Source organism: Hemicordylus capensis, chromosome 1, assembly GCF_027244095.1.
Source record: "Hemicordylus capensis ecotype Gifberg chromosome 1, rHemCap1.1.pri, whole genome shotgun sequence".
In the NCBI taxonomy this organism is placed as follows: domain Eukaryota; kingdom Metazoa; phylum Chordata; class Lepidosauria; order Squamata; family Cordylidae; genus Hemicordylus; species Hemicordylus capensis.
The window spans coordinates 370,974,834-370,992,468 of NC_069657.1; the positions used below are offsets into that span (position 1 = coordinate 370,974,834).

The 17,635-nt window shown below is 42.2% G+C and overlaps 1 protein-coding gene across 8 annotated transcripts in view; it reads left to right on the plus strand.

Moving 5' to 3' along the window:
- The window catches only part of QKI (QKI, KH domain containing RNA binding), a 219,823-nt gene that overhangs the window by 109,046 nt on the left and 93,142 nt on the right, over window positions 1-17,635 (plus strand). For all 8 annotated transcript variants that reach the window (XR_008315984.1, XM_053295363.1, XM_053295371.1 and 5 more), the window contains exon 4: window positions 8,397-8,540. Coding sequence is in view for 7 of the 8 variants with exons in the window: in XM_053295363.1 (XP_053151338.1) it covers window positions 8,397-8,540 (144 nt within the window). In the remaining variant the exon portion in view is untranslated. The remainder of the gene's footprint in view (window positions 1-8,396; window positions 8,541-17,635) is intronic.

Consider the following 17,635-nt stretch of genomic DNA (forward strand, 5'->3'; position numbering starts at 1 on the left):
CCATAAATTGCATATATGGGAGGAAGAAAACTTCATTATCCATGAGGAGCAAGCTGGCTTTAGGAAAGGCAGATGTACCATAGACCAGATCAGTGTTCTCTCTGATTTTTTTCATCTGTGTGCAGAATGAATTTTGTTCTGGGCAGCAGTATCAAGGCCGTGTGTGTGTGCACACATGCATTCAGAGTGGGACCTTCCTGATTCAACCTGAGCGGGATCTAAAATTAATTGAGCAGATATCAAAAACTCTGTGAGAGCACGCACACGCCTTAGAAGGAACACTGAACCAGATATACGTTTTACATCTTTTAATTTCAACATATACTCAGGGTTCAGATAAGTATATATGTACAGCCTTTATTTTTCTGCAGCATTTGATGTTGTGGACTGGGATTGGTTGTGGCTTAAATTAGCTACAACCAATATTGATAAAAGAATTTTATGGCTCATTCAGAGAGCCAGTGTGGTGTAGTGGTTAGAGTACAGGACTAGGACCAGGGAGAGCCGAGTTCAAATCCCCATTCAGCCATGATACTAGCTGGGTGACTCTGGGCCAGTCACTTCTCTCTCAGCCTAACCTACTTCACAGGGTTGTTATGAGGATATAAAATATAAGCATATAAAATGTGATATATATAAAATGCAAAAAGCGGTGGCTAAAACAGAGGTATATAAAAGAGCCAGCGTGGTGTAGTGGTTCGAGTGCTGGACTAGGACCGGGGAGACCCGAATTCAAATCCCCATTCAGCCATAAAACTAGCTGGGTGACTCTGGGCCAGTCACTTCTCTCTCAGCCTAACCTACTTCACAGGGTTGTTGTGAAAGAGAAACTCAAGTATGTAGTACACCGCTCTGGGGTCCTTGAAGGAAGAGCGGGATATAAATGTAAATAAATAAATAAATTCAGGGGCTATATCAGGACAATACCATGTTAGTTAGAATTGGGCTTCAAGGTACTCTGATAGAACAAATTTAAATTTACTAGAGTTGTAAAATGGGGCTGTACATTGGCCTTTTTTTTAAACATATGTAACAGCATACAAGCATGATATCTCCTTCTTTCTTCACACCCTCAGAACTCAAAAAGTAGCAGTCCTGTTATATGCTGATGACTTAATTTTGATTTCTCAAAATAGACTAGGCTTAAAGAGAACGTTACCTAAGTTTGACAGTTTCTGTAATGAGGAAAAACTGTCCATAAATTACTCCAAATCTAACGTAATGGTCTTTGGAAAAAGGCCACAACTTCAAATGGCTATTCGATGGACACATTCTGGAGCAAATGCAGTCCTTTAAGTATTGGGGGATAAATATTGATGTTAATATTAATTGGAAACATCACATAGTCCACTTTGCTAGCAGGTGCTAAAACTAATGCACAGCTGTAACGCTTCTTTTATTCTAGAGGGAGACTATTGATGAACCCCCTTCTGAAGATCTATGTTTCTTAAACCATCTCTCAAATGTTATATGGAGCAGAAATCTGGGGAGAAAAAGTAAAGGAAGAGTTAAGAGATTACAACAAATAATTTCTTGAGAAAATTACTAGGATTCCCTCCAGGTACTCCAGTCACCCAGCTTAGGGCAGAGACCCTCCATTGCTGCTAAAAGTTATTTATCTTTCCTTCACTATTGGCTGATACAAGCCTCGCAGTGATGTTTTGGCTTGAACAATTAAAGGAAGGAGGTTGGGCACAGCATTGTGAGGGTCTGCTAAGAAAATACAATATAATGGATGATTTCTTGGACAACTGCCAGGGTGTGACGCTGAGGAATTGGGTTTTTGAGTAGGACACCGCAGGATATATGGCAATAATCAACTGCTCATGTTTCTCAGTTTGGTTCCCCAGAATAAAGAGGAACCATTCTGAGGCATCCTATTTTCTTCCTCGAACCTACGCTCTGATATGCAGAGCTTTCTCAGAACTTCGATTTCAGATGATGCCTTGTGCAAAATTGGGAGATATATGGGTATACCACTGGCTGAACAAACATGTATTTATGGTTGTGATCAGATTGAAGATATTATCCATTATTTGCTGTTCTGTCCTCTGTATACAGAACCACGGAAGAAATTTCTGGTACCTTTTTTTCAACAGTTTCCTGATAAATCATCTTACGATACATTTTTTGAGGAATTATTGCGTGATAATTTTCCACATGTAACTTACTCTGTTGCCTTATTTGCTGTGGCAGCTAGAAAGTTATGAACCTCTTTTATTTTAAGCAACCAGGAATGTTGATTTTATGGATTTTAAGACTTGTCGCCTTTTTCAAGGCACTTGTTTTAACTGTATGTATTTGATATTACTGTATTTTGTTTATATGCATTGTCCTGTGGCTGAGCATACTAAAAATATTGATTGATTGAATACTATAAAGCTGTTATCCTTAAAGGGTATCTATGAGATAGATACCTTTCTAATATCTAAAAGACAGATATTAATAGATATTATCTAATATCTAATACTGATCTAATATCTAATAGATAGCTATATTTTAAAAATTATGAACATATCAAATGTGAAATATATAGGATACGAAAAGCAGTGGCTAAAAGAGGGTATATAAGGCATCTAAATAGGAACACTATAACAAGATAATGGCTTCGGATTTCTAGCTGTGACAGGTACACAGCGGGTCTTATGCTGCTCTTGGACTATAATAAAGATGATTGATTGGTTGGTTGACTACTTCCAAGAAGGCCATGTCTCTTGTACTCATCAAACAGATTTCTGCTAATGGCAGGCCAGAGAGCAGGGCCTCGGGTTCTGGGCAGGTTGATAAGAGTAGGCAGTCCTTAAGTTAACTTGGTGTCTGGTCTCAAAAGGCCTTAGATTAAAGCCAGCACTTTGAATTGTGCTCAAAAGCTACTTGGCAGCCAGTGAAGCTGGAGCAAAATGTTTGTAATATGCTTCTGTTGATTTACCCCACTGTGATATTCTGAACCAGTCAAAGCTTCCGAATGGTTTCTAGTTTAATAAAGTGCATTACAGTAATCCTGTTTGGATGAAAAACATGGATAATTGTGGTCAGATTTGACTGTTTCAGTAACTGGCACACTAGCCAAGACTCGTAGATGGCACTCCTGGCAAGGCTCCTGAACATCCAGGGACAATGTTGCGCCTAAGAGACAGGGCCACCTCTTGGGGTGTGTGGGGTCCAGACAGCAACACTGAGATGCAGGGACTTGGTGAAGAGGCAGCAACAGGGAGATAACCTGGATTTGCTCCATCATTGCCAGCTCCTGGAGCACAGCTCCTGCTGCAGCAGCTGTGCCAGACCTAGCCGGGCCCTGTGGTGTACTCTGCTTGGTTGCACACAGTGGTGGCTCCAACTGGGCTGTCGCTTCTAAGGGCAAACCAGAGAGAAGGGTAGCCCATCTGGAGCTGCACTATGTACAGCAAATGAAGGCCCTGTTGTGTCAGGAATGGAGCTGCTTGGCAGGAGCTGCACTGCAGTACTTGTAGTGAACAGGGATATTCCAGCCTGGAAACTGCACTGCTGCTGGTGGAATGCTAGGGATGGGCATGGAGCTCAGGGCGATGCCCCCAAGGATGCTAGGAGTATCCCCAGCTTTAAAACCTGGTCTTTCAGGCATAGAATGAAACCTTTCAAGAAACTAAGAATCCATTCAGGTCCATAAATCTTCTGGAATGGACAATCTCAACTAGTCTTCCACCCCTACAGAGGGCATGAGTAGTCACAAGGCCAGACCTATCTAGTTGGTGATATGTTCATGAAAATGGGGTTATTTCAGGTTCCCACATCCACAGATCTTCCTCTTCCTTGTAGTATACTCTAATTTCCCACCCCATTTTTTTCTTCTGTTTACGGAATAAGTTTTGTTCTGTGTGGCAGAATCAAGGCACTGTGTGTGCACATGCATTCAGAGTGGGACCTTCCTGATTCAATCTGAGCAGGATCTAAAATTATCTGAGTGGACATCAAAACCTTTGTGAGTGCACAGACACAGGGACGCCTTAGAGGGAACACTGTTTCCATGTCTAGAACACCACATCAATTGCATGACCAGCTAAATGCATTGGGCTGGTCGCAATCTGAGACAAGACCATGACTGTCATGGAAGCCATGGATTCCAGAGTGGTTCCTTTTAAGGCAGCCTCAGCGTGGATGTTGGGCGTGGAGTCAGCACCACATCTGAGATAACCTCCATCAGCTCAGGCGAGAGTGTGTTAGGCAGTGGGATGGATAGTATACTGACAGAATCCCAATCTTGGGAGTCCAGTAGTGGGTACAAATACTCAAAATGTGGTTTGTGGACAGGATGCCTAATCAGGATGCTTAATTCCCCTCCACACTCATTGAGCAAAGGTAGGCTCTGTAGACTTGCCAGCTTGCACACGCAACCACTATGCCATGCCAGTTCTCTGGTCACTGGACCTGTTCAAAGGTCTTGTGGAATGTCACAGGTGCTGGTTCAAAGCACCTTCCCCACTCCCTCCTTATATGTGAAGCTTCCCAAGCCCTTCCTCTGAAAAGCCATTGCCAAAGTTTGAGGAACCTTTGGCAACTGCATGGGGGGCTGTAGGAGGAGGGGAAGCAATGCCTTGGCTAGCAGTTCTCCTCGTGGCTTCCAGATACTTCATTATTTATTTATTTGTTTATTTATAAAATATCTATACCTGGCCCTCCAGTAATATACTGCTCAGAACGGCTTATATTAATAAAATATATAAAATATATAAAATAAAAACTCTTTTTCATACAGTGGTCCACCAGATGCCCTTGAAAAGCCCACAGGCAAGAGATGATGGCATGCCCTCCCTCTCTTGTTTTTGCTTTCCTGCAATTGGTATTTAGAGGCATCTTGCCTCTGAGGCTGGAGTTGCCCTATAGCCACCAGACTAATATCTGTTGATAGACCTGTCCTCCATGAATTTGTCTAACCCCGTTTTTAAGCCATCCAAGCTGGTGGCCATCACCACATCCCTTGGCAGAGAATTCTATAGATTGATTACAGTGGTCCCTCGACTTACGAAGATAATCCGTTCCGAACGCACGTTCATAGGTCGGAATTTTCGTAAGTCGAAAAGCACATCCACGGAGGTCCGGAAACACTCGTAAGTCGAGGAAACCGCATCTAAAAATTCGTAGTTCGAGGAAGCCACATCTAAACCGGCAACGACTTCCGGTATTTTTTGTCGTTTGTATGTCGAAATCTTCGGATGTCGAGTACTTTGTAAGTCGAGGGACCACTGTATTTATTTATTCAATTTATGTACCGCTCTTCACTAAAATAATCTCAAAGCGGCTTACAATATAGTTAAAACAATACACAGTTACCCTGACAGGTACCTAAACCAGATAACCGCCAAAATACCACCTGGACACCAGCACGATGCAGTGCCTTGCAAACAGTAGTCCTGGAAGGGAGATATCAAAAAATCCCCTACAAAGAACATACTTGTTTCTGAAAATTGGGGGATATTGAAACAATGGCTCATGTGCTCCTTTATTGTCAATTTTACCAGGATATACAGCATAAACATATAATCCCTTTTATTAGAAGTCATCCAGGTTGTACACATTCTTTTTATCTTCATTATCTTTTAACTGAACAGAATGACTTGAGATCTTATAATGTGTATAAGTTCTGTGTAATAGCCAGTAGAATTCACCAGGAGTTCATTAAGAATCATTGTTAACTGATCTTTATGCTTAACTACATGCTTAACTACTAAAGGTTATATAGGTTTTTTTGGTTGGGCTTCTGTTTGTAAACTGTGCTGGTCTGTGTCTGTAATAAAGAGTACTCAGACATTGCACAATTAAAATACAAAAATGAGAGCTATTAATATATACATAGATACATTGTTTATTTATTTATTTATTCATAAACGCCTCCTCGCTCAGATCAACTCCATTCCACCATATCCTCTATTCAGTCATTGACCTTCTTTGTCTTAGCACTTGGGGGTGGGGGAGCAAGGGCTTGACTGTGTGTGTGCACTGAATGTACACCACCTGCAGATTAGGACCAATTAGGTCTGTTATCTCTCATCCCCATATACTGCTGTTCACATGTTCATAGAATATAATTAATCATAATTATATTCACGATTTCACTAGGTTCTTTATGAGTTTTAAAAGAAAAAAATCAATTTAAATAAAAAAATCAGAGTTAAATCAAAAAAGTTTAATTTTGATTTTTTTAAAATTGATTTTTATCAAGCCTAGGATTTACAGTACTGTGACATGTTGCTGTAGGACACACTTGTATTCCCTTAACTAAAAGGTTAAATCATGAAGATCATGGTTAAAACATTTTAATTACACAGAATTATTGAAAGTTATCCTAATATAAAAATTATGTTTCCATCAACAACAAGTAAACAGAGAGGCACAAAGTCCAGATATTCAGATAAATATGGCAGAAACATATGTACAGTAGAAGTATACCTCTCTCAGGGTCATTTTTGAAGCCTTCAGTGGTGATGAAAGCACCTAGTCTATCTATCTATATAAAACGCTAGCGTGGTACATGGCAAGACTACTGGTACATGACAAGCCCTGCCTCCACTGCAACTGCAACCTAGCCACAACCAATGAAAACATGTACCGCCAAGGAGAGCCTTCTGTATCATCACCTTCTCGCAACCACCTTCTGTCTTGCACGCTGGCTCTGAGGGGAAGGGGTGGCTCCTCTAAAGCGGGACATGTGGCAGCTTAGGGGAGAGAGGGCAGCATCCCTGACATGATTCCGGCCCGCTGATTTGCCAGGGAGTGGGCGCAGGTGGAAGGGCGGGTGGCAAGAGCCTTGCCGGTGATTGGAGTGCTGGGGAGGGGGGAGCTCAGGGGAGCTCTCTTGCTGCTGCTGGGGGAAGGAGCGAGAGCACACATGAACAGGCTAGAGCAGAGTGGGCTGCAGGACCATGCTGGGCCTGGTCTCGGTGGTGAAGCCAGAGGAGGCTGTGCTCTGCCCCCATCCTCCCACTAGTGGCGTGGCAGTGCTTCCCCCTTCTCCTCCTTGGCAGAGGCCTCTTCCTCCTCCTTGGCAGGTCCCATGGAAGGTTTGCCAGTGAAAGTGCAGGCCTCCAACTGGGCCTTCTACACGGTGAGGAGGAAAGGAGTAACTGTTGCCATAAATTTAGTTTTGCAGTCCCCCATCCCCTCCCACTCCCATTTTGTAGCTCCGATCCTGGCTGGGACAGAGCGTGGTGGCCAGCCGGCCTTTGGTGTGCATGACGGGCATGTCAAACTTTAAGAAATGCAGTCATTGTAGATCTAAGATCTCTTTCCCCGATACTCATACTGACTGTCTATTGTGCCTGGGGGAATCCCACGTTGTTAAGACCTATCTTCACTGCCAGAAGTTCATGAAACAGACTTGCAAAAATAGGCTTCTCACGTGCGAGCAGCCCTGTGGCAACTGGCTCTCCGGTCATCGGAAGCCTTGTCTTGGAAACGGTCAGTAAAGATCGCCTCATCGGGACTATCGGAGCATGTGGTATCTGCTTCTGCAGAATCTAAAGTCCTGACCTCAGACACAGCCGCCAGCATGAGGAGGAGGCTGTGGGCAGGGCCGGCTGCCGGAATGAGGAGGTGGCAGGTGGGCCGGTCAGAAACCGTGGGGGGGGGGGGAGCGGCCCAGGTGGGCCGTCAGAGGTGCAGATGTTCTGCACCCAGCCCAGCTAGTTTGTAGTAATGTCTCAAGCATGGAATATGTGAGCTGTTTGCACAGAATTATTTTATGCACTTATTCTAGACAGTATTAGCAGTATAATCAGATAATTATGTTAATTTATAATTGCAGCTGGACCAGTGCAGAAGCAATGTTGCTCATTTGTTATCAGACCTCTTGCGATTCAGAGTGATAGTGATATACTGAAATGTCTTCTGAAGAAAGAAGTCTTGTTCCTATGGTTAGGAGATTGGGAGTGCCATGCCTGCTTCCATGTATTTTTCACTCATTTCCTAAAAAGAATAGAAATTTCAGATTAAGGTGCCCATCTTAATTTTCGCAACATATAAGCTGTAAAGACTGTGTACAGTCTGATGTGTAATGATGGCTTTAGAAATGAGGCTCCATGCACCCACACCTTGCCTTGATCAGAGATGCATCAGACAGAAATTCATTAAGGACATCTCTAGGAAATGATTAGGGAAGCTGCACCTGTTAAATTTCTGCCTGGATTTATCCCTCCCTAGCCCAATATGCAAATGAAGGACCAAGGCAATAGGATGTTCTGGGCTTATAATGGTGGATTGTTTGGGTGGGGGGGGGAGATTCTCCACTTGTTGAAAACACAGCTTAATAGAGTGAAAACAGTCTCCAGCTTAACTCTACTGGCACAATTGTGCCAGTATAATATATTGCTTTAACTTGCTACTGTTGAGCTAACATGCATTAAATGAGTTTTATGTTTTTCCAGGAAGAGCAAAACAGAGGCAAGCCCAACTGGGAACATCTGAATGAAGACTTGCATGTACTAATCACTGTGGAAGATGCTCAAAACAGAGCAGAAATCAAACTGAAGAGGGCTGTGGAGGAAGTAAAAAAATTATTGGTACCTGCAGTAAGTAAACCTATTGATATACCTGTGTTTTGAGATGTGTTAAATTGAAGAACCAAAGTACCTTCCATGAGTATCGGATTACATGCATGTAAAAGAGACTTTGAAGTGTAGTACTTTTGTATGTATGTGTATTCTAAAACCTCATGGAAGGCTGTGTCAACATAATAATGCACTGTAATGTCGAAAAAGACATCAAAAGGAGTTAAACATAGCTTGCTTTTTCAAAAGTAACAGTTCTCCTGTTTGGAAAAAGGAGAATGCTCCCTCTTCATCCACGAGGATTCTGTTCCCTTCTATTTCTGTTAGTAAAGAGACCAAAACCCTGTGGAGATTGGGGGGTTAGATTGCTAAGCACACTGAAGTGTGCTGAAAATCAGCAGAAATAGGCACAATATTTTGCTCTCCAGCAGTGTACCCCAAATGCCCAAATCCTCTGATTTTCATTGGTTGGTGAGGTTTGGGAGGGCGGTAGGGATGTGCACGGACTGCAGAGGCGCCATCCAACGCCAGGGGTGTGTGTTGCTTTAAGGGCGGGGGGAGTTGTACTTATCCCTCCCGCCGCTTTTCTCCTCCAGCGCTCCATTTTCAAAGAAAATCTTGGGGGCGGCAGCGGTCCTCCCTGCCACCCCTGCCCCCTTGTTGCCTGCTAAAAGCGGAATTAACTTCCATGCATGCGCCCGCCGCTGCCACACGTGCGCGTCGTGCACATCACAATGACATGTTTGATGCTCGCGGAGGTGGGTGCATGCGCGGAAGTTACTTCCACTTTTAGCAGGCAACAAGGGGGCAGGGGCGGCAGGGAGGACTGCTGCCGCCCCGAAGATTTTACTTGAAAATGGAGCGACGGGAGGGCTAAGTACAACCCCCCACCCTTAAAGCAACACCCCTCCCCCGGCGACGGTCCATCAGACCAGCGAACCAGTTCGCAGGCCTCTAAGATGGCCTGCGAACCGGTTCATGCACATTTCTAGAGGGCAGTTTGCCGAAAAGAACCACAAAATGGCTTCATACTACAGAATGGCCCCAGGAAATGACGTCAGAAGTCATTTCCAGCCACTCAGGAACCATGGATAGGCAGGAAAAAGCCCTATTTTCACCCTGCGAATAAAGAAACCAGGTCCCAATGATCCAACTGTGGATATGTGAAACTGCAAAAGGAGAACTCGTGAATAATGAGGGTTACATTATGTAACAGTAGTATTGAAAACTGCAAAAAAAAAAAATTGAGGCCTTTGGCAACAAACTGAAGACTGCATGAGGCTTTTGGCTTTTTTAAAAAAAGATTAAGATCTACTCCTTTGCTTTGTGCAACCTGTTTGACCAAAGGCAATTTGCAATATGGCATGGATGGCTGGTGTTCAAAGATCTGTATTTTGCTCGGTTGCTGGGTTTGTCAAAGCCCTTGTGCGTAGCTAAAGTTCCTTTTTGCATTGTGTTCCGGAATGGAATAATCAAGATGCCCATTAGCAACTGGAACCTAGGTTGCTGTGGAGTTCAAAGAGCATGTTCTCTCGCCCGCCCACCCCACCCCCCAAAATCAGGTTCCTAGGAAAGTACACCAACTCCAAATATTCTTACTCATAATTATGATCATATTATTTCTCCAGCATATGAATAATTTGATTTTGTAGTTGTTCAAAATTCAATTTTGGTGAGGTATTTCTAAATATGTCTACAAATTGGTCTGTTAGATACTGAAACCTGAAATAGAAATAATTAATGGGACTCTTTGAAGGTATCCCTGTTGAAATGTGAGCACACTGCAAATTACATTGACTATAGCTAATTTTCCATGGCAAAAAAATTCATAGGTACACTGCATCCTTACACAGCTTAAATGACTGATTTGGAAATAGGATTTCATTCCCCACATGCATGTGACATTCATTTTATGAAAATAAAAGCTTTTTACACAGAGTTAAATGCCATGTTTTGCAATTCTTCAATGAAATCTTGCTAAAATTAAGCAGATGGGTTTGACATGCAGAAGAAAAAGTAATTTCAAAACACAAATTTGTTGTTCAGTCGGTATATTAAATTAAGATTCTGTTGTACCAGATGGAAAGGTTACTTGAATACTGTGGAGGGTTGCAGGGGGTGAGGGCACACAAAGCCCTTTTGAGCAGAACAAAGTTTTTTTCACACTTAAGAAACTGAGATATTAGAAAATTTTACTAAAATACGTTACATCTATACAAACTGAATGGATAGAACTTTAGATCTTCAACTTCGTTACCATTTAGAAAAGTGTTCTTAAGTTGATGACTTACGGATAGAATTCAATATTGGATGTAATACCGCAGTTCTGAATATATTTGTTTGATAACTGGGACTGTCAACCAACTAAAACTAAATTGATCTTCCTTTGAACTGATTCAATAGCCTAAATATATAAATACATACAAAAATCTCAATTTAGATGCTCTTTGGAGAAAGCATAAGAACATAAATTTAATGAAAACAACCACTTATTGTTAGGAAGTCAGTCGTTACTACTTTTCATACTCTAATAATGCTAGCTGATAATGTCAGGTGGTATGTCAACCTGTCTTAGATGGGGTTACATTCCCTTTGAAGGAACAGATTCAGGGGCTCACCGTTCATTAGGCAGTGGGAGACAGTTGTCTCCCGGCTGCTTCAAGGGGCCCCCCAGGAGGCCCCTCGCTTCTGCTCTGCAGACATAGGCTGCTGCCATCAAATGGCAAGACTCTGCTGCACTGCTGTGGCTGCTGGTGGGCAAACGAAGAGGAGGGAAGCGTTGGCCAGCAAGGGGACACAAGCAGCGTGAAGGGACAAAGCTCTCCCAATCAAATCAAGAGCTTCCTTGCGCCTCTATGAGGACGAGCCAGGGTGGCCCTGGCAGAACATGCCAGGATGCTTTTTGGCATGTGACGCTGCTGAAGAGGGAAAAAAGGAGTCCCCAGAGCAGCAGAAGGAAGCCGCAGCTCTGCCTCCTTCTCTCCGTTCTCTCCTTTTCATCATCTCGTGCTAGGGACAGCCTCATTAGTCAGAGTGGGAGGACAAGAGGACAAGTCGGCAACAACCATCGCCAGAGAATTTCACTCCTTTAGCAATCTGTGGGGGGCGGGGTGGCAGCAGCAGCAAAGAGAGGGAGTAGCTGTTCTATCACACACAGGTAATGGAGCAAAGGAAATGGGAGGCTATCCCGCGCACACCCAGTCGAGGCGAAGCCAGTAAACTAAGGCGCTGCTAGAAAAGGGTACTCCAGGGTGCAACTTGGCTCCTGTTAGTGCCAAGTCCAAAGGAGCTCTGTGCCTTTGCCTTTAATAAGGGCATTTGCTTCTGGCAATGGACTCCCACATGTGTTACTTTTTTTTTGAACAGGGCATGCCAGTGCCATTAACATTTAACGCAATGTATTATAGATCATAATGAAGGCTTCTGGATTGTTATGGCTAATCCAAGTGTGCTCATTGAACAGAAATGCTGAATTTGTTCTCGGGTTAAAGGCTTTTTAGTATACCCGACCCATTAGACGCACATTTGATCGGATGATATTTGTATGCACACATATGCATGTTGGCAATGTGACACAGAAAGGAGGGGGGAAACACCAGTTTTGATCTGAATGCACTTTCTAACCATCGTAGGCTTGTTTGTTTATATTTTTTTTCAACATTTTGCCCCCACCCCACTTTTCTGAAGGACTGCTCAAAGCAACAAACAAGTATATGTGGATGAAAACAACGCAGCCCAAACATTAAATTAAAATTACACTGAAAGGGCATAAAAATCAGGCTCTTTTTGCCAGTCAGGCTGGTTGCTGGGTCCCAAAGCCCTCAGCTTTCTCTTTTCTCCTTCGTGTGCTCACTTCCATCCTATGTGCGTGGTGGCGCGGAAGAAGGCAGCAGCGCAGCCCCTGTTGGGCAGCAGCAGCACAACTTAGGAGCCACAACAACAGCAGAGGCTTCTCTTCTGCTGCTGCCTTTGAGCAGCTGGAGCCTCAGTTCCTCAAAGGTGAGGCAGCTGACACAATGCCTCTGTCCCCAAAAGTAAACTTTTCCACTTGGCGTGGTTGAGGAGGTGGAATGGAGAGGGGAATAGAGAGAGAGAGAGCTGCTAACCTTTGGAAGGACAGCAATATCCTTATCTTGAAATGAAGCCTTGAGAAAGGTAGTGCTTTATCATTACTTCATTACCATTCCTTGAGTAGGTTTTACACGGGTGTAGGTCCTACTAAATTTTACTATGAGAAGAAGTGTTTGGGTGCAGCCCTAAGGTGACTTCTCAGTCCTAAAATAGAGTTACAATGTTCTTATAAATAGTAGGCTTGCAGTTAATGCCAAGCAGTGAGAGATTATTAGTATTTATTATTATTAGTTGGTTTACAAAAGTCAAAATACAATACAACTCCATAAAAATATATGTGCAGTGATTAAAGTTCTTCATTGATTCTGTTGTATTAGTTGGTTCTGCTTTTATTTACATCTTGTAACTAGTTGGGATAGTTAGCAGAGACATCGGGCCAGGAGAAGGAGAATAAGGCAGTGAGGGGCCCATTTTGAAATCTCGTCTCTGGGCCCACTCCAACCTTGTTATGCCCCTGAACAGATTTACAGTGTGGAAATTCTCCTGGACCCAGATTTGTCCCTAGGTGGTTATGATTATTGTGGCCAATGGAGCCTTTGCCTGCCTTTGGGCTGGTATGTCAGCTGTCTGTTTCTGTCTCAGACATGATTTTGGCTACCTGTGCCTTAGTTGTGTCTTGATTAGGTTGCTTTAATGTGCTCTACTTGGGCATGTCTTTGAAGTTTCTTCAGAAGCTATAGTTGATGCAAAATGTAGCCACTAGAGAATTTTGACAGGCACAGGACTTTGCACACTGCTTCTGGCACAGCTGCATCAGTTGTCAGTTTGCTTCCAGGTGTGATTCAAGGTGCTGGTTATGACCTTTAAAGGCCTAAATAGCTTGGGACCAGGTACTTGAAGGGCTGCCTGCCCCCCACATGAATCTGCTTGCGATCTTACAGGATCCTCTTGTGTGTTTCATTGCTCTCAGAGGCCCATCTTAGAGGCATTCCCTCTTTTTGGAAACCCCTCAGAGATGTGAGTTTTCTAGAAAAATCTGAAGTGGAACATTTTTTTTAAAAGTTCCCCATACAAATAGTTTTCTCATCTTCATATAATTCGAGTTAAAATGTCATCAGAAAATTTTACTTTGAAAATTTTCCTGATGCCCTAAATAGTGATCTGATTTTGCATATATATATGGACTTTGATGTTTATATTTAGTGTTCTTTTAACACACACACACACACACACACACACACACACACACACACACACACACTCTCAAATACCACCATATTAAAACAAATTCAAAACTTTTTGTGGAAATAAATCATTTTATTGGAATAATCAATAAAACATATATGTGCTCCCTCACACAGTTTGCCAGAACCTAAGGGGTATACTCGTGAGTCAAATGGGCCGTAAGCCAGAATTTGGCTTTTTAAAAGCCAAATCTGGCCACCTAGTTTACTAGCGATACTTATCTGAAAAACATTAATTACAACTTTAGAAACTGGCAAGCTTGCTTAAAATTGCATTGGCACCTATTCATTATTACTAAGGAATCTTTTAGAAAGCAAAAATGGTCAATGGAAAAACAAGCTATAGGGAATTTTGCTTTCTTGAATTCTTAATACTGGTTGTGGAACATAGGAAATTGCCTGATACGGAGTCAGACCATGGGTTTATTTGGTTCAGTATTGTCTACCCTGACTGGCAGCAGCTTTTCGGGAAAGGATCTTTCCCAAGCCCTACTGGAGATGCCAGAGATTGAACCTGGGGCCTTCTGCATGCAAAGCAGATGCTTTACCGCTGAACTGCAGCCCCATCCCCAAAGGTGGCATACTTGGGTCTCCTGTTTGGGCACCAACTATACCAACATCTGCTTAGCTTCAGAATGGTGGCTGTATAGTGTGTCCTTGGATTTCTATTTGTTTTGTTCTCCCTGCTGTACATTTTCTTTGTGTATTTTCGGATTGATATTTTTAATTAAATTAAAGTTGTAGGCCACCTTGGATTTTCTGAGAAAGGCGAGATGTACATTTTTAACCTACTTTCTGAAGCGAAGGTTTATGAGATCACCATCTCTCTCTCTGTGTTTCCTCTAATAACTTGTATGTTCACAATCTAATAGAATTGCCATGTTTAAAGAAGCAGAAAGTAAACTCCGTTCGTTTTCCTTAGAACTACTTTTTTAACACGAGAACCAAAAATTCAGATGTCTATTAAAATTGGCCACATCTAATTCATTGACTAATCTTTAGCTAATATGCTGAATGAAAGCTTAAAAGCCACATGCAATTCATTGACTAATCTTTAGCTGATCTGCTGACTGAAAGCTTGAAAGCCCTGGTAATAGCTTGGTTGACTTCAGTTTTGATGTTGCATGCATAGTCACTGGTAATTGAACTGTTCGTAGTGAGACTTCGGTGGGGAGGGGCCTACTGGAATGTAGTAATTTATCTGTTCTTTTCTTGTGTTTAATTTTGTAGTTTGAAATACCCTCAAGCTTTTTATGTTAAACTTACTTTTTAAAAATACTTTATTAATGTCTATTCCTCTAGGTAATGGTGGGATATTAAGTCAGTCTAGATCAGGATATAAAAATTGAAGTATGCATAATGGATATAATACTCTTGAGATGCATTCTAGTTGCAAACAATGATACCAAACTTCACTAGATAGTCGAGTTTTAGCATAAATCATTATTCATTTCTTCTCTATAATTTCTTCTCTGTAATTTGGGAGATGAGGGAATGAAGACCACAAGGTTAATATTGGAGCTAGTTTTCTAACTAAACCTGGGGCCTGATCCAGCAGGGCTGTTCTTGTGTTCTTATGAGTTATATATTTTATTTTCTTATTACTATCTTAATATTTCCACACATGTCAAGCAGGTATTCTGTCTCCATTTCAAAATAAGAAACCAATTGTTTGAGGACCAAACAATTGGTTTCTTCTGCTGTCTTCACATGGGCAACAATGTGTACATCCATGAGGTTTATTCCATACACTTTCCTCTGAAGAAGAATGTTCATGAAGTACTGTAAGAATGTTGTCAAATTCTCCCCTGCTCTGCTTTTTTGTGGTAGATGGGGATCAGGAACAGCTGGAGTGGTTCCATTATTACCTGACAAAGAGTTGAGGTACAGCTCATGTGGCCTTGTTCCCACAATTCTTCTAGAACAAAAAGGGATTTAAAGCACATCACCTGACATGAATGAATGGAAAATATTGCTATTGTTATGTTCACTGTAATCCAAACAAAATACAGGTGTTCTTGATTTTACATCAAATTCAGCAATGAAGATTCAACCTGTTTTGGGTGGCATAGTGCTCCTCTTGAATAATCTAGTGCGTGGAGCTTAGGTATGCTCGTGGATCCAGCTTTGTTCTTGAATGTCCAGGTGGTGAATATGGCCAGGAGTGTTTTTACACAGCTTCAACTGGTGCATCAGCAAAAGCCCTTCTTGAAGAAAGGAGATCTGGTCACACTCTTCCATATCTCAGCTGCATCATCATTAGATTATTTGCTCTATATGTGAAGGGCCGGAGTACCTGAAGGACCAACACCTACCCTATGAAACTGTCTCGTTCCCTGAGATCATCTGGATCAATTTCTGCTTGATTGGTGGACACACAACACAAGGGGGTCCTTTCTTTGTCACTTGTCACTGTGATTTGGCTCTGAGATGCCATTCCTCTTAAAATCCAGATAGCCCTCCTCTGTTGACATGCTGGTTCAGGCTGAAGACTTCTTTATTTCAGCAGGCTTTTAGTTTGCCAGGTACTTGATTTGTTTTCCTGGATCCTCAGTTTTTCTTAACTAGCTTAAATTAATCTGTGGTGTTGTCAAGCACACCAGTGCTTAATCATCTGTTAAGCACACCAGTGTTTTGCAACACACAGGTTTCCTGTGGCATACTGGTTGGGAAAGCCTGTTCTAGACTACTTCATCCACAATTGACGGTGGTTAACCATATTTCAGTCAAATTGTTTTAGGCAGTGGTTAAATTATGCGTGACTAAAAATTAGAACACTTTGGCTTATAAAATGGTAGGTGGTTTTGTTCCTAGGCTTTTTTTTTTTTTTTAGTGTGTGTGTGTGTGTGTGTGTGTCTTTTTGTTATCATTAACTTGCAGGGTGAGGAGGTGGAAACAATGGGCTCAGGGAGAGAATAAATGAAATTGGGGAGAAGAAATTGGAAGTTAGTTAGAAATATTCAAAGAGATCATTTGAAAGGCAGGATGAATTCAGTTACTTCCAGGAGTTTGGACTTGTGCAAAAACCAGATGCTGATACAATGCATCTCTTTATGGAAGGGATAAGTCAGAAATTCAAATAATGCCAGGGCAGAAAGATCTTCAGCCCACTTGTGCATGGAGGGTCTAAATTTGCTTTTCCAGTGTTGCAGCCTGATTTAGCAATCAATAGTGCATGTGATAACCATAGTAAGTGACCTAGAGAAACTGGTCAAATATCCTAAGAAAATTGTTCTATCCACAAATTTGATAGAACTCAAATTAATACAAGGTATGACCTCATGCCAAAATGTAGCAATAGTGGAGCAAAATTCCCTCATCTGTACAGCAGCATGGAGAAGCAGCCCATACATTTCTTGATTAGGCACAATGGTATCCAATAAGTCCATTGTGCCAATTAGGCACAATTGTATCCAGTAAGTTACCTTCTGTTGGATCAATCTAGATGCAGGATATATAGACGAGGAATCAGCCTTCCATTGAGTGGGAAGGATTTGAGTCTCCAACATTCTGGCCTCCAGTTGGCTTTAAGCAAGGCCTAATTCATGAAGGACAAGTCTGTCAGTGGCTACCATTCCTGATGCTTATAGGCTACCTCCATGTTCAGAGGCAGGATGTCTCCAAATACTGATTGCAGACCAGCAGGAGAAGGAGCATGCCTTCATCTCCTGGTTGTGTGGCTTCCCAAGGCATATCTGTTGTATCTGTTATCTGTTGTATTGTTTTTATCCCTGTTTTATATGTTTTTAGCTTGATGTTTTTATTGCTTGATGTTTTTATTGCTTTTTATTGTATGTTTTA